The sequence below is a fragment of the Electrona antarctica genome (assembly GCF_951216825.1).
Source record: "Electrona antarctica genome assembly, chromosome: 8".
NCBI lineage: Eukaryota > Metazoa > Chordata > Actinopteri > Myctophiformes > Myctophidae > Electrona > Electrona antarctica.
The window spans coordinates 8331508-8351471 of NC_136789.1; the positions used below are offsets into that span (position 1 = coordinate 8331508).

At 43.1% G+C, this 19964-nt stretch overlaps 1 protein-coding gene across 1 annotated transcript in view; it reads right to left on the bottom strand.

The window, feature by feature from the left end:
• The window catches only part of camkk1a (calcium/calmodulin-dependent protein kinase kinase 1, alpha a), a 69837-nt gene that overhangs the window by 40913 nt on the left and 8960 nt on the right, over nucleotides 1-19964 (bottom strand). The window contains exon 2 of the mRNA XM_079508426.1: nucleotides 6006-6402. Within this exon, the coding sequence (XP_079364552.1) occupies nucleotides 6006-6272 (267 nt within the window). The 5' untranslated portion in view covers nucleotides 6273-6402. The remainder of the gene's footprint in view (nucleotides 1-6005; nucleotides 6403-19964) is intronic.

Here is a 19964-nt window from a genome sequence, read left to right on the forward strand (position 1 = left end):
CCCAGTATGTGACTATGTATGTATTGGTCTGTTTACTGTGTTTTTAGAAGATAGAGATTTTTTTTACCTGCTGTAACATGCAAATAAACTTGACCTTGAGCCATCTGTATCTGTAAGTATCTGTACAAAACGTGCTCTTATGGGCCTGGCACAAAATCTTTTCAAATGGTGTCCATGGCCTAAGTCAAGACATGAACATGTTTGAGAACCAACCACTGCAGTAAAAGAAGGTGCTGACAATCCAACCTGAGCCTACAGTAGTACTCATTCCTGCAACTACAACGTGTCATGCTCTAGGTGTGAAATATCCTACATGGGTTTTTGAGTGCAATATACTGAAAGAGTGTAAAAAATCATGCCAACAGTGATGAAAAGTAAACACCCTGAGAACTAAAAAGAGAACGCTCGCACACTGTGGGCTCCAGTTGTAGGATTTTGTATTTCACCTGAGTGCAACCTGTGTGACGTTTCGGACTCTCGCCCTTCCTCAGACTAAAGTGAATAAAAAGAGACATGTCATTCTCAGTGCTCACCACTGCGCTATGATGCTATCTCAAGTTCAACCCAGTAGTTTTCCACCAGCACAGGGCAAATTGATTGTCACTCCCCGCCGATTGGCAATAGGTGTCATCCTGGTATTTAATGTCACTCAGACCATTGTTCTTGTATACACTGAAGAAGTTAGTATTTCTGTCAGTCCATTTCTTTTCTCTGTGTCCACAATAAACTTTTGGCATTGGCAGCTACAAGTGTGCGACGCTATACATTTTTCCTTTTCTAGTATAGGGACAGTTCTAGTTCTAGGGCGGGACATTACAGAGAAAATCACACCCGTGTGAACTGAGTGGTGTAAGGTATTATATAGCCTGATCAGCTGTGATCTGACGTAATGTCTGACGTAATGAAATCACACCCGTGTGAACTGGGTGACCATAGCAACCATGCTCATTTTTTGGTACGAACAGACACGTAAACTAACAAAGCCAGTTGTAGGAGTGGAAATCACACCCGTGTGAACTGGGTGACCATAGCAACCATGCTCATTTTTTGGTACGGACAGACACGTAAACTAACAAAGCCAGTTGTAGGAGTGGTTTACACCACTCAAAAAAATCTAACATTGAGAGGGACGAGACTAATATCCACTCAGTGAAACTTTTGTTATATAATACCTTACACTAGCTGTTATAATTGGACATATACTGCCCTGGGAAATAATGAATTTCCACTGGAAAGCAAAATACATTAGAATTTACTGATTAAGCCAAGCAGCTGACAGTACACACTATTTCTCTAACTTGTTTTTGTTTTGTCAGCCTGAGGTGGAAAGGCACGACTGAGCGATATGTGCACACACTGTTTAATCTTCCTTGGAGACCTCAAAACAACCTCACCATAGTGCAGGCTTTATAATAGCTCCATGGTGGATTTGTGAGTTATTTTGCCTTATGCTAGGTCAGCTTTCAGTGTTTATGCTATAGTATACACATACAGCATCTCAGAAGTGAAAAACATTTATTTATTTTTTCTTCTTTGACTTTTTTCTTGTTTCTGTGGGTGGAAATTAGGGTTTTAGGGAGCAGGGGGATGACATTACTGGTAACTGTACCTATGTGTCGTCTCTGCAAAATAGTGGAATAAAATAAAATAATTTAAAACAGGACTCGGTGAACAAAGTAGTCAACTAGTGCTGAACACTTGACTGCTTAATACCTTCATAATTCCCAACTATGTTAACAAGAGCTATAGCCTACATGGCTTCTTTATGTTGCCGATATGGTAGCCTCGGAAACCCAGACGATTTTATTTCCAGGAAGAAGAAAAAAAGTCTGGGCAAAAACCCATTTAATTGTGGGATACAGCCGAGTGGAATAGTAAGAGAGTGGCAACATGCTTTGATCTCGCCTCAAAGCGGGTGCCTATGGGCTATAGTTCCAAATATTGGAACTATCCCATTGAGATAGAATGAGCACTTCTGCATTCCATTATTACAATGGGAGTCAACGCTAGCGTCGCCACTCTCTTACTAGATTACTCTGGGATACAGTAGCGTGAAAGGGTCTCTCTCTATCTGCTAATTACTGATGGTCTGCAGGAATATTCAATTGACACACACGCACACCCGCGCACACACACTCCTCTCTCTCTCTCTCCGTCTCTATAATTAATCAGGCTCATCTGCTGCAGGTGCGTCTAGTTTCTGCCGGTGGATCCTGCCGGGAGCTGCCTATGCCATTAGAAAGCATAGGTCTGTTCCAGGCTACTGATATGGTAAATATAAGTCTTATTTGTAATTTTGATTCCTTACTAAGAAACCCTGTAGATATCGATTTTGGGTAATTCAATTTAGCTGTGCATACATCGACCTCTTAAGACTTAGGTAATTGGTATTGATTAGATGTGACCTTAGACCAATATGAGTTCAGAGAAAAGGACATAGCATGCAATCAATGATAAGTAAATGTTCTGCCTTTCTATAGCACCCTGCATTATCCAAATCGGTTGCAGAGGCAACCATGCAAGGCACCTACTCATCAGGAGTAGTTAGGGGTATTGTGTCTTGCTCAAGGACACTTTGACATGAACCCAGAAGAAGCCGGGGATCAAACTGGTAACCTTCCAGTTACTTAGAGATAACAGTCTTGTTCAGACTAGTCAAAGACAAGTGAGACACGTGACGCGAACGCGGGAAGTGAACGCAGCTCGTAAATTGCAATAACAATTAGAATAAATTACGTACTTCTTTTTTTAAGGTTTCCTTTTTTCTTTTTTTTAAGTTTTCTTCTGTGTGCGTGTGTATTTTGTTGTTTTGGGTTACATAGTAATCGCAATCAGCACAAACCAGTCGGCCGACGAAACATTATTTTTCCCCATGCAAATTAGCCTGGAGCGCTGGTTTGTAGTGTTGCCAGTTCTACTTGTTATAAGCGACTTTGGGCTAGTTAATTTAACATATCCTGTAACATATCTTAATATTCATGGTTGCGCATTGCTTTAGTTTGGGCTTATTTCCGAAGTGTAGTTGCTTATTTGGGCTGGCTTTCACGATTCTTTTTGAAAAAAGCTGATGTAATAGGGCTCAAGTGGTGAAACTGGTTGCTTCTTTTGGGCTTGTTTTCATAGACCTGGTCGCTTGTTTCACTCACAGAATCCGGCAACACAGAGTTTCTGCATCCGCAACAAAACACAAATGAGCATTTTTTCCCTGGCTTTGCTTTGGAGTGGATCAATTGGTATATGAATTAAGAGTTGAGATTGAGAATATGGTAAGATCACACTACACGAGTAGTCAGCACTGAAACATGACTAGCAGAGTAGAGATCCACTCTACAGTGGAGTAATTACCCCCTCATTACTACAACATGGATAGCATCGGCTTCTGAGGTCGGTACCGACCAAATGTGCTCGGTTCTTCATCAACGGGATCCGATGCGTCGGGAAGGCGATATAGACGGCAAGCGACAGGAGCTTGTTGTCGGGAGTCTCCTGCCGACAAGCTCACTATGCTTTCAAACTTGGCCACCAGCCGACCATTTGTGCTGTCTGGAGCTGCCTTAAGAGTGATTAGAAATCGAGGGAAAGAACCTACAGTAGCAACCTCTCAACATGTCATGATATTATTGAAATATCAACAGTGATGGAGGTCAGATCCTTCTCTCTCATTCCTACATAGCTGACACCTGTAAGCTACCTCCAAGGTTTTACCTGTTCAGAATGCAGAGCAGGACACATTTGATTTAATAATAAGGATAAACTGTCAACTGCACTCGTTCCCTCATTACTCTGTCTGGGAAAATGTCCTATCTGTATTCCTACACCGTCTTGAAATCTCACTCAGAGGTCTTGGCTGTGCCAACATGGCATACTGTTCTCCCTCCCAGTCTGTCAAACCGTGTCCCCACTGCCCTGCGGGAGTGGGAAAATACAAGCAACTGTCATGAGTTCTATCTCCACTGATCAGGGACAGACCTGCAAATCAGCTTTCATGCAGGAATTGACAGTGGAAAGCCTCCAACAGCAGACTGTAAAATGCTGTTCTTAAAGATGTCATGGATTCACTCAGTACGTGTGTGAACAGTGAACACAGACTAAGTGAATAAATTAAGTACATGTGTTAAGTAAGTAGGTCTGAGGCTTAATGTCGGTATCAGGCAGAGTGCCGTTTCACAATGCACTAAACTTCTGGGAGATGGATTGCTGAGGTGGACTGCAACACCTACCATCAGCTCCCAGTACTTGCCGCATGACTTGCTGCACCCAAGCCATGCTCATACGCTGAGTTGGCGGTGCCGGGGTCGAACCCATGACCTTGTGTTTGAAAGGCGAGAAGGACACAATTTATGAACCGTTGCCCACACACCTTGGCTGACCCCCACCTCATTGTCTCCACCAGGCCGAAGGCATGGGGAGAGAGTATGTTTTGCACTCCGTCCGTGTGTGTGTGTGTGTGTGTGTGTGTGTGTGTGTGTCCGTCCGTCCGTCCTTCCGTCCGTCCGTTACCAGCTAATCTCCGGCACCGTTAACCCGGTCGATGCCAAACTTTGCACACACACTCCCTGGATGCCAACGATGAACCTCTGCCCCGCATTTTCCAGAACGGCCTGTTATAGCGCCACCATGAGGCAGCTTTTCAATTATTTTACCTAAAACTGCACTGATCTGCGTGAAACGTTGCATGCACACTCCCTAGAGGCCAAGGACAAACCTTTGACCTGCATTTTCCGCATCTGCCTTTTATAGCGCCACCAGGAGGCCGACTTTTGTAAAACACATTTTTTGATATTACTCCTCCAGATTCTGTCCAAAAATCTCACAAATCGTTACACCGTATCTCTATAGTCATGTGCTCAAGTCGGATCTGTCCGATATTTCATATTCCATCCTAATTGGCTATAATTGGCTTTCACAGTTTGCAAGATTCCCCCGTTTGGAACAAAATGCCTCAAATCATCCAATTGCCATCAAAGGCAAACATGTTTATATTACTCCTACACATTTTGCCAAACATCTCACACAGTCCTATCCTCCTGGTGGAGACCTGTGCCCAGAAGGGCACTTTTTCTAGTTTTCATTATTCTCTGTTCAGTGGAATAGTGCTCACCAGACCAGGCAAAGCCATTCATGAGACCTCTGGTTATAACTAGTACTGCTGGGATTAGGATAAATACGGAAAGATAAGGAAACCCAATTATCAACTACAGCAAGCCGATTTTGGTTTACTTCTACACATGGATAGACATGAGAGGAAGAACTCAATACGCAGGAATCACAGTTGCTTGTTCATGTGGGGAGACACAGATTCTGCTGAGAGGAACTACAAACGAGAGTTTGCAGAGTACTAGTCTGGCACAGCCTCACAGGTATGGCATTCAAGCTTTGGGGTTCTGTCCTTAACTGAGATTCCAAACTGTGGAATGACTCATGCCTTCTTACGTTCTGAGACAGAAACAACTTAACCATCAATGTGGCTGCATACTCCTGGATGCTTAGATTCCGCAAATACTGCACCACAAGTACACTCTGACTGAAACATTTGCGTACACACACAAGTTAATGCTGACCAATGCATGAAAATGAACATACGGCCAGTTGATACGCCCAGTTTTCCGTTTTAAGTTAATTTCATAAATGAGGGCCAACGTATATCTTTCCCCTTTTATCAGTTTGTTTAGTTCTTTCTGTGCTTCACCTGTAAAACCAAACCACAAAAAGAAAACATATCAGCAATTCCAGGGGTGTAAATGGAGTAACAGGTCATGCTCCTTCTGTGCAGCCCTGCTTCATTTAGATTGATAACAACCACGATTACATAACATAATCATATAGGAATGTTCTTTAAAAATCACCACTTAGGCTGGTGTCGTGGGTTCGAGTCCTGATCCTGACGACCTCCCCCCCCCCATCTCTCTCCCCGTTTATTGTCAAGCTACTGTATATCTATCAATAGGGGCAAAAAGCCCAAAAAATATCTTTAAAAAAAAAAAGGTATAATAAAAAACTCTCACCTGAGTATCTGATATGGATACACGTTTGGACTCCACGGTGGGCGTGCGAGCCACGCGAGGGGAGCCTTTCTCCTGCAATGACAACTTCCTCCCGGAGTGTCGGGGGCGTCCCGGATGGGCCTTCTTCACCCCATTGGCAGTGGAGTCACCCGTCTCCCTGGTCGTTACGGCCGCCATAATGTCCGTGAGGACATTGGCCTGTTCGTCGGCATCATGGTCGTAGGCATCAGGGTCTGACCTGTAGCCAAGGTCACTGTTCATAGCCATGGAGGGCGGGGGAGAGGAGAAGCACTTGCCGGAGGAGATGGAGGGGAACGCAGTATCATGAGCCGTCCACCAGCATCAACGTGACATGGGCCAGCTTGAGGTAGCGATGTCTAACGTCTCACTCCCCCAGCTGAAAAGACAACACAGGAGTGGATGTGAGCTAATAAATAAATAAGAATCTGCACTCCCGTAAATGTATGTACAGTACGATGCTATTTCACATTTGCATGTGACCTTATTTCCGCTGTTCCAATCCAATTCCAATCATTGATTGATTGATTGATTATTGTATTAACAGTTTGCAGAATTACAGTACATTTCAAGCACAAACTCAATACAAAGGCTGTTAACTGTGAGTGGACGACCCAATTAAGCATTACACTTGTTTACAACAGGGTCCACCATGTTCAATTCATCAAAACATTTAGAGACGTACAAATAGACACTTCTATATAGACAAAGAACAGTACAGGAATTCATCATAATGGAGGTAAAAAGGGAAAAGAAACATATACAGTGAGGGGAAAAAGGGGTGGGGGGGGGATTCAGATTTTACGGGGGCCAGTTTCGAATTGCAGCCATCCGTAGGTGCCCTTTGAGAGCGGTTTTGAAGGAGTCAAGGGATTCGCATGTCTTAATGACTGTTGGTAGGGCGTTCCACACGCAAACATGACTCGCTTAAATTACTTCAGCCTATATTAGTAGCTTAATGACTAGTATTAAAATGTTTAAAATGTATTTTTTATGTCCAATGTATTTGCATTTAAGTTCATAGTTAACATAAGTAAGACTAAATGCATGCACTTTTCAGGATTCCAATTCAAGAAACTATGGAATGCACTTCCATTGCAATCAGAACTGCAGACCCAATCTGCGAAATGCCTAAATTGTAAATTGTAAGAAATGGCAAAAAAAAGAAACAAATCAAATATAGAAAAAATAGTAGATCTACAATGTAGTTCTGCCATCTTTGCTACAACAAACAACAGTATCTGCAATGTGGCCCTCTCGAGTGAGTGTGGAACTATACCCGGCCTCTCCATCTTCAAAGTTGCCCACCCCTGACCCCTGCTGTAGATGAAAGAACACAGAAGCCCAGGCTTCTGAGGTAGATGGACAGAAAGCAGCGTTTGAAATATCCACTTACAGTACAGTGTTTACATGTACATTGATGAGAATAGAGGTTTTAGTCAATAAATCACCAACTTGCACCAAGACAACATACAGAAGAAACGACACATTTGAACACAACCATATCATTGGGGCAGCAGTGGCTCAGAGTGGCAGTGGCCGGTAGAACAGACGGATGGGAACTGTGAGGTTCCCAGTTCGATCCCGGGCTCTAGACTAAAGTTGAAGTGTCCTTGAGCAAGACTCCGAACCCCTAATTGCTCCCGATGTGCAGGTTTGTGCCTTGCATGGCTTACTCCGCCAGTGTGTGAATGTGTGTTAATGTAATGCACAATCTATGCAAAGCGCCTTGGATAAAAGTGCTATAAATGCACAATTCATTTGAAGACAATGTCAGGGGGGGGGTTCCAGTAAATGGGCCACCGTATGCTATTCTTGAAATGTGGCAGGATGCATGCAAGAAGTCCTCTATTATGCCAAAGTCAATGTTATATTCCAAAATAATACTGTGTGTTCCACTTTGTTGAAGGGAGGGGGGTCAAACTAATTTTGTTCCATGTACTACACTGGCTCACTCTCAGTCAGTGGGAGGTCTTTCCACAAAAATAATTAAAAACTTTTAATGTATTGTCTCATTACCTACTACACAACACAGACAAACATTACAGGCAACGCCCACAGCTCCACATACACACAACACATGTCATTAACACAACACAAAAGAGACAAGAAGAAAATAGAAGTACTACAAGCACAAGGCAGTTTGGCTTGCCTCCTTTTAGGCCCAGTGAAATGTAACAGAGGCAGCACTAATGGTGCATTTAATATAGCACGTTTATCCAAAGCACTTTACATAGAGTGTACCCATTCACACACACACATTCATACACCGATAGCGGAAACCATTCAAGACACCAACCAGCACATCAGGAGCAATTAGGGCAGGGGTGCCCACACATTTATGACGTGAGATCTACTTTCAAAATGACCAGCTCAACAAGATCTACCCACTGAAAAAATAAGTGTACCATTGCTGAAAATAGTTTAAATATATGATGTACCTGGGGGGGCTTTGGAATTATGACAGGCAGTTTCTGCTGTCAAAATATGTCCCCCCCCCCCCGTATTTAACTTAAACGCCCAATGCATTCTCAATGGCAATAGCACAAACTTTGCCATGCTACTAGTCCTACATACTTACACCTAGAAACCCCATTCAAACCTATTTAGGTTCATCTTACGGTGGACATGTTTGCCTGAAAAGAAATCTTTGAAATGTTTCATAGTTTTAGAAATGTATAGTGCAAGGACACTTCGACACCAACTCTGGGGGAGCCGGGTTCGAACTGGCAACCTTGCAGTTACCATCCAGCCACTCTACCCCCTGAGCCACCGCCGCCCTGTTTTGGTTTGGTTTTACTATAGTTTATGACAGAATGGAGAGAGAAAGCTAAATTCATTAACAAAGTACATTTGGAATTTGTCACCCATCCTACACACCCTATATTAGGGGTTCTGAATCGTTCAAGGATACTTCGACACTAACTCAGGGGGAGCCTGGGATCGAATGGATGGCTTCCCAAGTTCCCATCCGGCTGCTCTACCAGCCACTCTTCCCCCGAGCCACTGCCGGTCTGCCAGTATGTGGGGTTCCCCACATGTATGTATGTATGTGGGGTTCCCCACATACTGCAAACACCTTCACTGCAAACACCTTCACTCGGTTTACCATCACTGTCACCATGTTTCAAGTGCTTTGATGCACACTTTGGCCCTCATTTATCAACCGTGCGTACGCCAAAATATGGGTGTACGCCGAAATTACCGCAATTTTCGGCATTTACGATTTGCGCCAACGTTTGATTTTGAACTTGAGCCAAGACAAAAACCACGTCTGGTCGGGAGCTGTCGTACGCTTTGTCCTCACCTGTTTTTCTGTCGTAGAACAGCGGAGCAGCATTGTTTGACCAGCTGAGAGGCTGTCACAGGCATCTAAACATATGTATTCACTCCTAAAATGTTAATATAAAAGTATATGTATGTAGTATGTATGTAGGCCTATATGTGCTACATGTAAAAAAAGAAAAAGAAAAAGAAAAGGAAAAAAGGAATAGGCCTACATCAACGATGTGTCTGTGTCATATGAAATTGGTAGGAGATTACCAACTTTACAAGCAGTTAAAATCGCGCAATTAAAACAATGTTGCAAGTTTTGATGCTTAAGCCATTTAAACAGTGTTTTGCATGAGCGCATGCCGGTGTCCCCCCCCCCCCCCCCCCTCCTGGAATAGTTAACTGGATCGAGAGTGCATGCTGCTATAGTCAAGTCTACCAACCAACGGGTAGGCTATAGGGCAATCTACAGCCATGTCTTTCTCGAGTTACATCTCGTCGTTTTAAGGATAAACCCGACGTGTCGCTCGAATGCCAAATGTGCCGTGCCAGCGCAAAATTGGGGACCGCTGACCGCATCGGAGTTAGGTATAGGCTAAACCACCCAGCCAGGCTGCCAGCCCACCAGTGCCAGTGTGCCACATGAGGCTGGTTTAGGCTGCACATTTATATAATTGTCAGTTGACAGCCCAGCCACTGCACCGACTACTGCGACTAGCGAGGTAATCTAAATAGATTGTACTAACGTGCATGGTCGCGGTGTCATGAACGGACCACAGTGATAGAGACAGACAGGACAGGAGAGGAGGAAAACAGCAGCGTGTGTGTGCGCCTATTTGTTATTTAATTCATTGTTCACATGCAGGTTCAGATTTTCGTTCACTAATATATTGTTGTAGGCTATATTAAATGAATAAATACTTTAATAATTTAATATAGGCTACAACAACTAACAACACACGGCAGGCGCGTAGCACGGATCAAATGATTGACTGGGCAAATTAGCATGGGGGGGGGGGGGGGGGGGGTCGCATCCCCGGCCGATAGTGAAGTGTGAACTGTGAACGGTTTGGGGAACCATTTTAAAACAAAGGCGGCTTGCATGCTGTGGTTTAATAACCAGAAATTTGCATGCACAATTAAGGCTCAAAGTTGGGCCAGCTCTAAACTGACTGGGCCACGGCCCGTATGTGTGTGTGTGCGTGTGTGTGGGCAGCAAGGCAAGCGAGGCGAGAGGAGAAACAGACAGGGTACTACAGCTACAGCTTTATTTAATTCATACAGGTGCTCGTTCTTTATTTATTTAAGATAGGCTACAACAAACCAGTTGGACTTGCAAGTTGCGTGTGCGTGCGTGCGTCTGTGTGTGTATGAGAGGGGGTGACTTTTTTCATGTAACTATGGTTTCCAAGGTCGTACTGCAGTTGTTCATGTCGCAAAAACGAGGGCGAGGCTTGATTTCATAGGGCGTGCCAGATAGATTTCAGCCGTCACATTTATAAACGTCCGAACGAAATTAAGGAAGGATCAGCTGTCTGCGATCACTTTGTAAATGCCGACCCGACGTGGGTGTACTACGAAACCTACACTCGAATTTGGGGCAGATTTTACACTCAATTGATAAATGAGGGCCTTTAACTGTTTAACACATGGTTGACTTCAGAGTTAGCTCATGAAACTATGTACAGACGCAGGTGAGAACATGTGCACTGCGGTGCACCCTAGCGTCCATATTCTGGGGAAAACAACGCACTGCAACAAGATGCGTTGTAAGCTTGTATAGGAGCTATCATTTAAAGTTATTTTTGGGCCTTTTGCAGAACCTTTATTTGATAGGTATACAGTATAGAAAGAAAGACAGGCCGGCCAGGATAAGGCATCGAACGGGGGACTTGCTATCATGCATTAGACTAGAGCCCATCTGATACTATGCACCTTGCGCCCTAACCCAGATTGGCTAGTTTCAGCAAAGAGACTTGGTATAGAGGAAAAAAGGATCAAGTAGAGCCCAATGAGACCCGGGTCAACACAGTACAGTAAGGGTTTTAACTGGGAAATTGAAAACTAGTGATCATCTGTCTGTCTTTAGTTGAACTGGCTGAATGAGTGTGTGGGTTTGACGCACACACACACACACACACACACACACACATACACACACACGCGCACACACACACACGCACACGCAGAATTATGCAATTCAATATGCTTCGATGTGGTTGACAAATCATATTATCTCTGGTTGTCCAGAACAGTTAGGCTGTTTTGTAGCATGATGCAATACCTATTTTGAGTGCAGAAAAAACAGAAAAACTCATATTTTCAGGTATACTTACCGTTGTTTTTTGTTAAACCCACTACCCCCTTCTTTGCCAAGGTAACAGCCATATATCTCTATAATAACTATGGAGTCCCTGCACATTTGCAATGAGTAATTAATTAAACCTGTAAAGGTTAAAAATGAGCCATCTACAACAGTTTGGCAACAACTGAAACACTGAAGATGTTGAATGCCACAATATTATTCTTTCATTAGAGGTAGCACAAAAGAAAAGAAAAGAAAAGAAAAGAAAAGAAAAGAAAAGAAAGGAAAGAAAAGAAAGCCTGAGCTCTTCCATAAATAATTCTAATCATATGCCGTCTTTTCCTCCATTTAGACAGAAAGCAGTGCCTGCCAATTACAGTAAAATAGGGTGCATAGGGTCAACAGATGCACCCATTTGGCTCCATTAGACTTCAGAATCACTTTCACCTCTTGCCTCAAATTGTCTTCCCTATGATATTGTTGTATTCAGATGACTAAAGGCAGACAATCAATGCCAATACAGAAAATAAATCACTCATTTACTGGCAGAATCTCATGAATATACAATAGTAATGCTGCCATACAAAATAAACAAATATTTTTATTCTTGTTTTGCTTCAGCAAAATAATGCCCATTTTTGTTTTGTTCAGTTGTTTGTTTATTTTATTTTCCACTCTTGCAGAGCCTGCTGCAATCTTCAGAGAAAAAAGAAAAGAAAAACCTCTGCATGATGGATGCAATCAATAAACGACTAAAAGACCCTTTTTTCTCAACTATTAAGCCAAAAGACCTTGAAGATTTCTGAGCAAACATCCTCTATCCATGCAGGGGAGTTGCAGTGGTACTGTAGATAAGGATAGACTTAAGATGAATCAATCTGCTCTTCTGAGAGATCTGAGAAAATATGCCAATGATTTATTCCACAAACATCATTTTAAAGGAATACTTCACCCCAAATGCATTCATTGTGAATGACAATACATGATGTGTTGGAGACATAATAGAAGCGACCTCACCCCTAAAAGGGTGAGTCACGTGCACGCATCCGCCTGGGTAACGGCAGACTGCTGGGCGAGCGCTGTACTGGCGCTTTGGCATGGGGGGTCAGATCAACATATGGAATGAATTCTGTACTGGCCATATATGGAGCGTGTCTTGAGTGTACAGGGTTTGATGAGGTCAGATCAACATACAGTATGGAATGTCAGAACAGGTCAGCTCCATATACTGTATGGAGATCTAAGGGTGGCCGCTGGGGCAGTGTCTGTGTCAGTGTACAGTGTTTGATGAGGTCAGATCAACATATGGAATGAATTCTGTATTGGTCATATATGGAGCGTGTCACGAGGTGTGACTGACGGACGGACTGACAGGTGTGACTGACTGTCGGCAGGTTTTCATAGTAAACCACGACCTACAGTCGCAATATTCTAGATCCAGCCTATGATCACCATTACTTCCACTTCCCCAAATTTACTTTTCTAAAGCACGTCTGGGATGATCGAGAGCATGCTTGGACGAGCACGTGCGTGTGAATTCAGCTCCTGTTGAACGAAAAAGATGTGCAACCCAAGTATAACACAGGAATCATTCCTCTAACTAGGGGTGGGCGATATGGTGATAACTATCGCCGAGGCGAAACAATGTCTCCACGATATGCCTTTTCAGAGATATCGTGATACAGCGAATGCACAGTCATGTGTGTGCGAATGCACACACATACCTAAATTTATACTTATGTAGTACGACAGTTTTGTTCGCCAAAAGTAATTAAAGTATTTTGGTCTAAATGGTCTGTTACTCCTTTTTCTTTTAGTTTTTGTTACCTTTTGGTTGTACTGTTAAGTAACTTGAAAAATAACCATAAAAACCAACATGAAAAAGATAGGCTACTGCTTGAAAAAGAATCGTGATATTATATTTTTCCATATCGCCCACCCCTACCTCTAACAGTCCTCCTACACTGTCAAGCGAAATCCATCCCTCTTATGAGTGAGTCTCCATCTCAATCATCAAATCAAGTTAAAATGTAGCTCTGCTGATTATGTAATACCATATTTTTCCAAATAGTACCCCTGGCATTCAAAAAGAACCAGGCTGCTACTTGCAGTAGGCTTTTATTTATTTTTGCAGCGGTCTGATTGCACATGGGGCAGCTGCAGCCCCGCAAATCACAATGCTTTCATTATAAGCTGTAGCCTTTGATTGCTTTTGAATAAAACCATAATTGAAAAATAATGATTACAATTCAAGAGCCACCTGGCTGATTGAAAAATTGGCATTTCATTTCTTCCTTGGCCTAGTGGGAATGTACGTGCAAAGTAACGGCAATCAGGCGATTTGAGGCATTTTGTTCAAAACGGGCCACTTCTGCAAATTTTGATGCCAATCTTAGGCGAAAAGGTACACAAAGCCTATAAATGGTCTCCTAAATATAGTAGGCGTGGTTAGCTTCTCCCCGTGGAACTATTTTCAGGCGGCTTTTCATGGAGCAAAGGCGCAAATACTTTGGCGTATGCTCCAAAGGTGATAAAACAATCCTGGCAGCCTCGGTACAATGGATATATACATTTTCAAGCCCTGAAAGTGTTGTAATCACATGACCATATAGATAATGTGTACCAATATGCGTGATGTTTGGACAAAATCTGTATGAGAATTATCCAACAAAGGCCTTCAGGTGGCGCTATAACAGGCCAATGTGAGAAATTTGAGGCAGAGTTTTGAGGCTTTGTGTCTGTCTGTACCCCATAGCGATGATTTGATTGGTAGAGGGCTTAAAAAGTGAGGATAAAAAATGACGACAGAAGTGTGAGGACGCCAAAAGTGATTGGCCGGAATGTGATCATGTATGATGAATGATGATAAGAATGCCCCTCACTTCACACAAGTGTGATTTTTTTACTTAGTATACATGCAAAGTTTCACACCGATTGGTCCAACGTTGGCAAAAGTTAGCTGCTCATAGATGGAGATGAAAGCATAATCTCGCCACGCCTTCATTCTGGCGGAGAAAATAAACCATTAAAGAGTGATTCAATTAGAAAAGTAAAAACAGTATAGGGTGTACCAAAATATCCTGGAGGGGCGTCAACATATGTGTCACGTGGTAGCGGCCGCCATACTTGCTGGCTTGTCTGGTTTGTTTACATTGAGCGGCTATCCGTGTGCTTGTATACGTTCTTTTTTTAAACTGACCTCACAATGGTGCAGACTTGCTCAGTAAATAAGTGCCACAGCAGGTCACGTCGAGGAAATGAGCCAGAAAACGGAATTAGATGTTCAGCTTTCCAGCATGGAGACAGCACCAAGGAACCCAGATTGACGAGTTTACAAAAATACGTAGAATGGCTTGGATCTCGGCTGTACGGCGCACGGGCGCAGAGACATAACGTTCAACAAAGTATGAACACAGCACAGCCGTGTTTGTTCACAACATTTTCCTTGTCCTTGTAATGTATTTGGGCCCTGACGTTCTTTCTATCCATCCTGGTGTTGGTTCACTATGTTGTCGCCAAGAACGAGCTCAATATTTACAAAAACATACCACCGTCACTCTATTCCGAGTGATGTGGGCTAGAATTTAATGCCCACGAGAGGGCCATCCCTAGCTTTTCAGACGCCGCCCCCCTCTTGGTGACGTACACGTTTTCACACGCTATAGCAGGACTTTGTACTTTTGTAGAGGCAGACTCGTTCCTATTGGTTCACCTGCTAGACAGTGTCAGTGACCCAGACTAATCCCTAGTGGAACACTTTAACTGAATCCACCAGATTAGCCCGGTAACTGTGAGAGATAAACACTATCCTAATAAACCTGTTTAACAGAATCCATTCCCTGTAAACACACCAATCTAGCGATGATCAGGGAAAAACAACAATTTTGCAGCCATCAGTCCCACTGAACTGAAACAGACCCTGGGACAATCAATCCAAGACATATCCAGAGCTAGCCTCTCAGAGACTGGTTGCCCCAGGCAATAATAACCACAGACCAGAAGAGCGTAAACAGACGAGTTGGAAGAGCCAGAGTAATTTTTGCTCTACTCGCAACAAGAAATCATCTGGAGCTTCAGCATACAGTAGCTGACCTTGCAAGAATCCCAAAAATGTCACCCTGACAAAGAAGCCAGTGAGACAAGGCTGTACCAGAATCACCCCCTCTAGCCAAGATGTAAACAGATCTCCAGTTTTCCCCCATAGAAGAGTGACATTCTGTGCTGTATGTGTGATGAGATATGGTTGGAACTGGTGCACGGGGCCTTACGGCTCCACCCATCTCTCCCTGAGACTCTACTCACACAGTCCAACGGAATGACCGGCTCGAGCGACTAGTTGAGTCTATTTTTAGAAGGGGTTAGCCCTGGGATCAGGAGGAAGTGAAACAGGGATAGGGAGAGAGGTGAGCGAGTCTGTGGAGGATTAATCTGTTACTACAAGAACGCAGGAGCCTGGTGTTTTTCCCCCAACCCCTCTCTCCTCCACATACACGCACATCTGTTGTGCCCGTTAAGTCCCTCTCACTAACACAATATCCCCGTTTGGTGGCTTTAGTGAGGTAGAGATGCTCCCGATCACTATCATTTGATTTTGAGTATCTGCTGATACCGATTTTTCCCGATCCGATATTTATATTTTTTATAGAACACTGATGCCATATCACAATATCCAAAATCACACACAATATCCAGATTCCAGCCTAATGTCATGATATGGATATAATATTGATATAGGGATGTCCCGATTTTTTTGCTCTCGATCCGATTCCAATCATTTGAAAATGACATGATTGGCACCAATTTACGATCACGTGATCGGGACAACCCTACTGCCGGCCTTTTGACCTGACCCCCTTCCCCCAGCTAACCCCGCTAAACCACTGCACAGAGTGCACACACCTTACCATGACTGCTTTTAAGTTGTGCACATGGTCCTATCAATGGCTATAGTAAAAACGGTCCCAAAGAATGAGTGATGTTACTGGTGGGCACATTCTGTTGTTCTTTGTCAGGCAAAGGCGAGTAGAGGGCTATGGGAGTGGGGGGTGTGGGTATCCGTTGGCATGCTCCTTGTAGAACAGATGGAACACATAATTGGGCTTGCCATGACTCTCTCAGTCTATTGCCCTTTAATAAAAAACTGTTTTTTTACCATGTAAACAAAGACTCAATCCACATTATGTAATTCCACTTCTTTAACACTTATGTTAGATATTAGATAATGGAGGCTTTCAGCTGCATTAAAGTACCTCACTCTTTGCACTGGTGGATTAAGCAAAGATATTCCCCTGGCTGTATTGTGTTCTGTGGAAGCGCTTGTCTGTTGAGAATATGTTCAGTTGAAACAGTTCACTAGTGCAAATTGGTGCTAGTCCAGATTTTTATTTTTTCACACTCCTCTAGGAATTTATCAGAAAGACTAAAGGCAGTGCTTCCGGCATGCACATGAATGTTTTTCCCTCTTGACTGAAACTTGTCTTTTGCCTGTGGCACCTGAACACTTCCTGGCTGCTGCTTCTTCTTTCAACCGCAACATTTCCCTGCTTTGAAGTGCCTGCACCTTAAAATGAAAACCAAACCCCAACTTTAACACACACACACACACACACACACACACACACACACACACACACACACACACACACACACACACACACACACACACACACACACACACACACACACACACACACACACACACACACACACACACACACACACACACACACACACACACACACACACACACACACACACACACACACACAGCTGCTTACCTAGTTTTTTTAATAGGTTAGGAAGAGGCAGAGTCCCCTCTCTGTTCTTGATGATCCAGTAGACCTCATGCAGACTGTGTGTGGACTGAGCTGAACCCGCCTGCCTGGAGCTATTTACACAAATGCACTTCCCTTGTAGGCCACATTGCTGTTTAGTAAAGCATGCTGTGTGGCATTTCTGTTAATTAGTTGTCCACTCCAGAGCCATTCATACTGTAGAATAGACCGGATGTAGTGATGCTTACTGTAAGTAGCACATTAGACATGGCTCTGCAGGTGATTCATAATTACACAGTGACACAATGTTCCCCAGTAAGCCAAGAGCATTACTGATATTGCATAAGTATTTAACGTACTTATTACGTGCAATGACTTGCAAATGTAGAGACATCCATAGCTTCCCTTTGCCTTCATGTATCTCACATAGACTCTCTTCTAAATTTTACAGTTGTAAAATTGTGCAGTTGTGAATAACTCTTCTGTGTTTCTGTTCCACAAAACTGTGTGGCATTGCAAAACATGTGTGAAGTGAGGGGCGCTCTTATCATCGTACATCATCATGCCGTAACATGTCTCCATTCATTGTCAATGGTTAATGTTTGTGTAGGACAAAAATGCAGATTTGCTCGTCCACATATGATGTAAATTCTCCATTCATTGTCAATGGGAATTTAATGTTTGTGTAGGACAAAAATGTCGATTTGCTCGTCCATATATGAGGCCATGAGGCCAATTTCTGCAGAACTTAAACACAATTCAGAAACCTTTAGCTACATGGGATAAGAAGAGTAAACAATATGCTGCATCTTCATTTATGTGCATCTAGTACGTGCCGCAACACATACCAGTCCCCCTTGGCATCAACATCAAACCCTGCTCATATACCCATACAAGACTGCTCTTCAATCTGTCATAGAAATCAACACCATCTGTCAGTATGCATCACAACAGACATGTGTTTACACAGTCGGCTGGCACATCTGTGAGTCTATATGGCACATTGCAACACAGACTTAATTGAGTCATTCCACGAAACCGGTAGGATTTGCAGTCCCTCTGACCTTCTAAGGTGTATTTTATCGATTGAGTCACCACATTTTGTTTAAAAGCTTTTTTCATCAATTTAAATGTTCCCTTTAATATTGTGTAAAATGACATGGATTTTATCTTCATATCAGAAATCATCTTGCTTTCTTTCAATAGACACCCCCTATTTTGTGCATTTTTTCATGTCCCCTAAATGGCCTTCGATTAAATTGGACTTGAGAAATTTACAAATTCCATAAATTATGCCATTCACATATAAATCTGTGCTTTATTGCTGGTCATGTTTAGTTTTTGAATAAATAGAATCGCACTCACCCCCGTTACACAAGTCATTCTCCCCTCCATAAAAATAATTAACTGGCCCTTTAGTGCCACTTCCTGTTTCACCAACAGGAAGTGGCATTCTACAAGTCTTCTGAACAACATGCTACAGAAAGAGGCAATTTCCAACCCGTTATTATATTATTCTATATAAAAATACATAAAAATATTAATTGAATGCCTGAGATGGGAAATTATGTTTTTTTGATAGCTAAAGATGTCCTTAATATTGTGGGGTATTCAGAAAAGTAAAATCTTTAGTCAAATTTCCAAAAAAAAAAAATCGTACCGGTTTCGTGGAATGACTCAATTGCAAGTCTATTGTAAATGAATCAAGTTTGTGTGGACCTTCACAAATGGTCAGAAAGATGGAGGCAGAACGATGGAACAAAATAATACATTTTCATAAGCAGACTAAAATATTGCCTTAGTTAACACCCCGAACGCCCAGGGTTATTTAATCCATTAAATCAGAGCGCCCAGCGATTTATAGCAGCGGAGCACATTTAGCGACGGACCGGGTGCTATCCCGGATGTAGCTGAAGTAGCTTGATGTAGCCAAAACACTCCCGAGGCGATCGACAACAACGGGAGGTATGATTAATTCTAACGCGACTAGCGACGGGACCGCGATGGGCCATCGAACACATAATCTTTTCTTAGAATTGGACGGAATGATTTAGATCAAGAGTTATTCACGTTTTAAGATTTTCGGTCTCGTCGGCTAAATTTGGGGGGAACATTTTCGATGACGTCCCACCGGAAAATAACATCGAATGTTGTGCAACAGACGCTCCCAGCCTGTGGAGCGATGCGATCCGTTTTGATATCAATAATCTCCGTCCTTTTTATCCATCTCCGTCCTGAGCGCTGGGCGTTACTAATTGATTGAACGGAGAACTCCGTCCTTGCCGCTCAGTGTGTCAATACCATTTCACTGCTTCTCCCCTACACGCAAACAACTGTCAAAAACATATGCGAGAGACCGAGAGCCTATTGAGATCCTGTTCTTGAGATAGAAAGCTGCAAAAGGAATGTCAGTCTAAGCCGGGTTTTTCGGTTGGACAACAAAATGGACAAGCTCCTCCGGCACAGAGTGACAGGTACTGTAGAGCAGAATGATGGAATTATACCACAAACCCACTGGCCAGCCATCTGTTGACGCACAGCTTGTGCCACAAAAACAGGAATCAAATGGGAGTGCAGATCAGTAGGGCT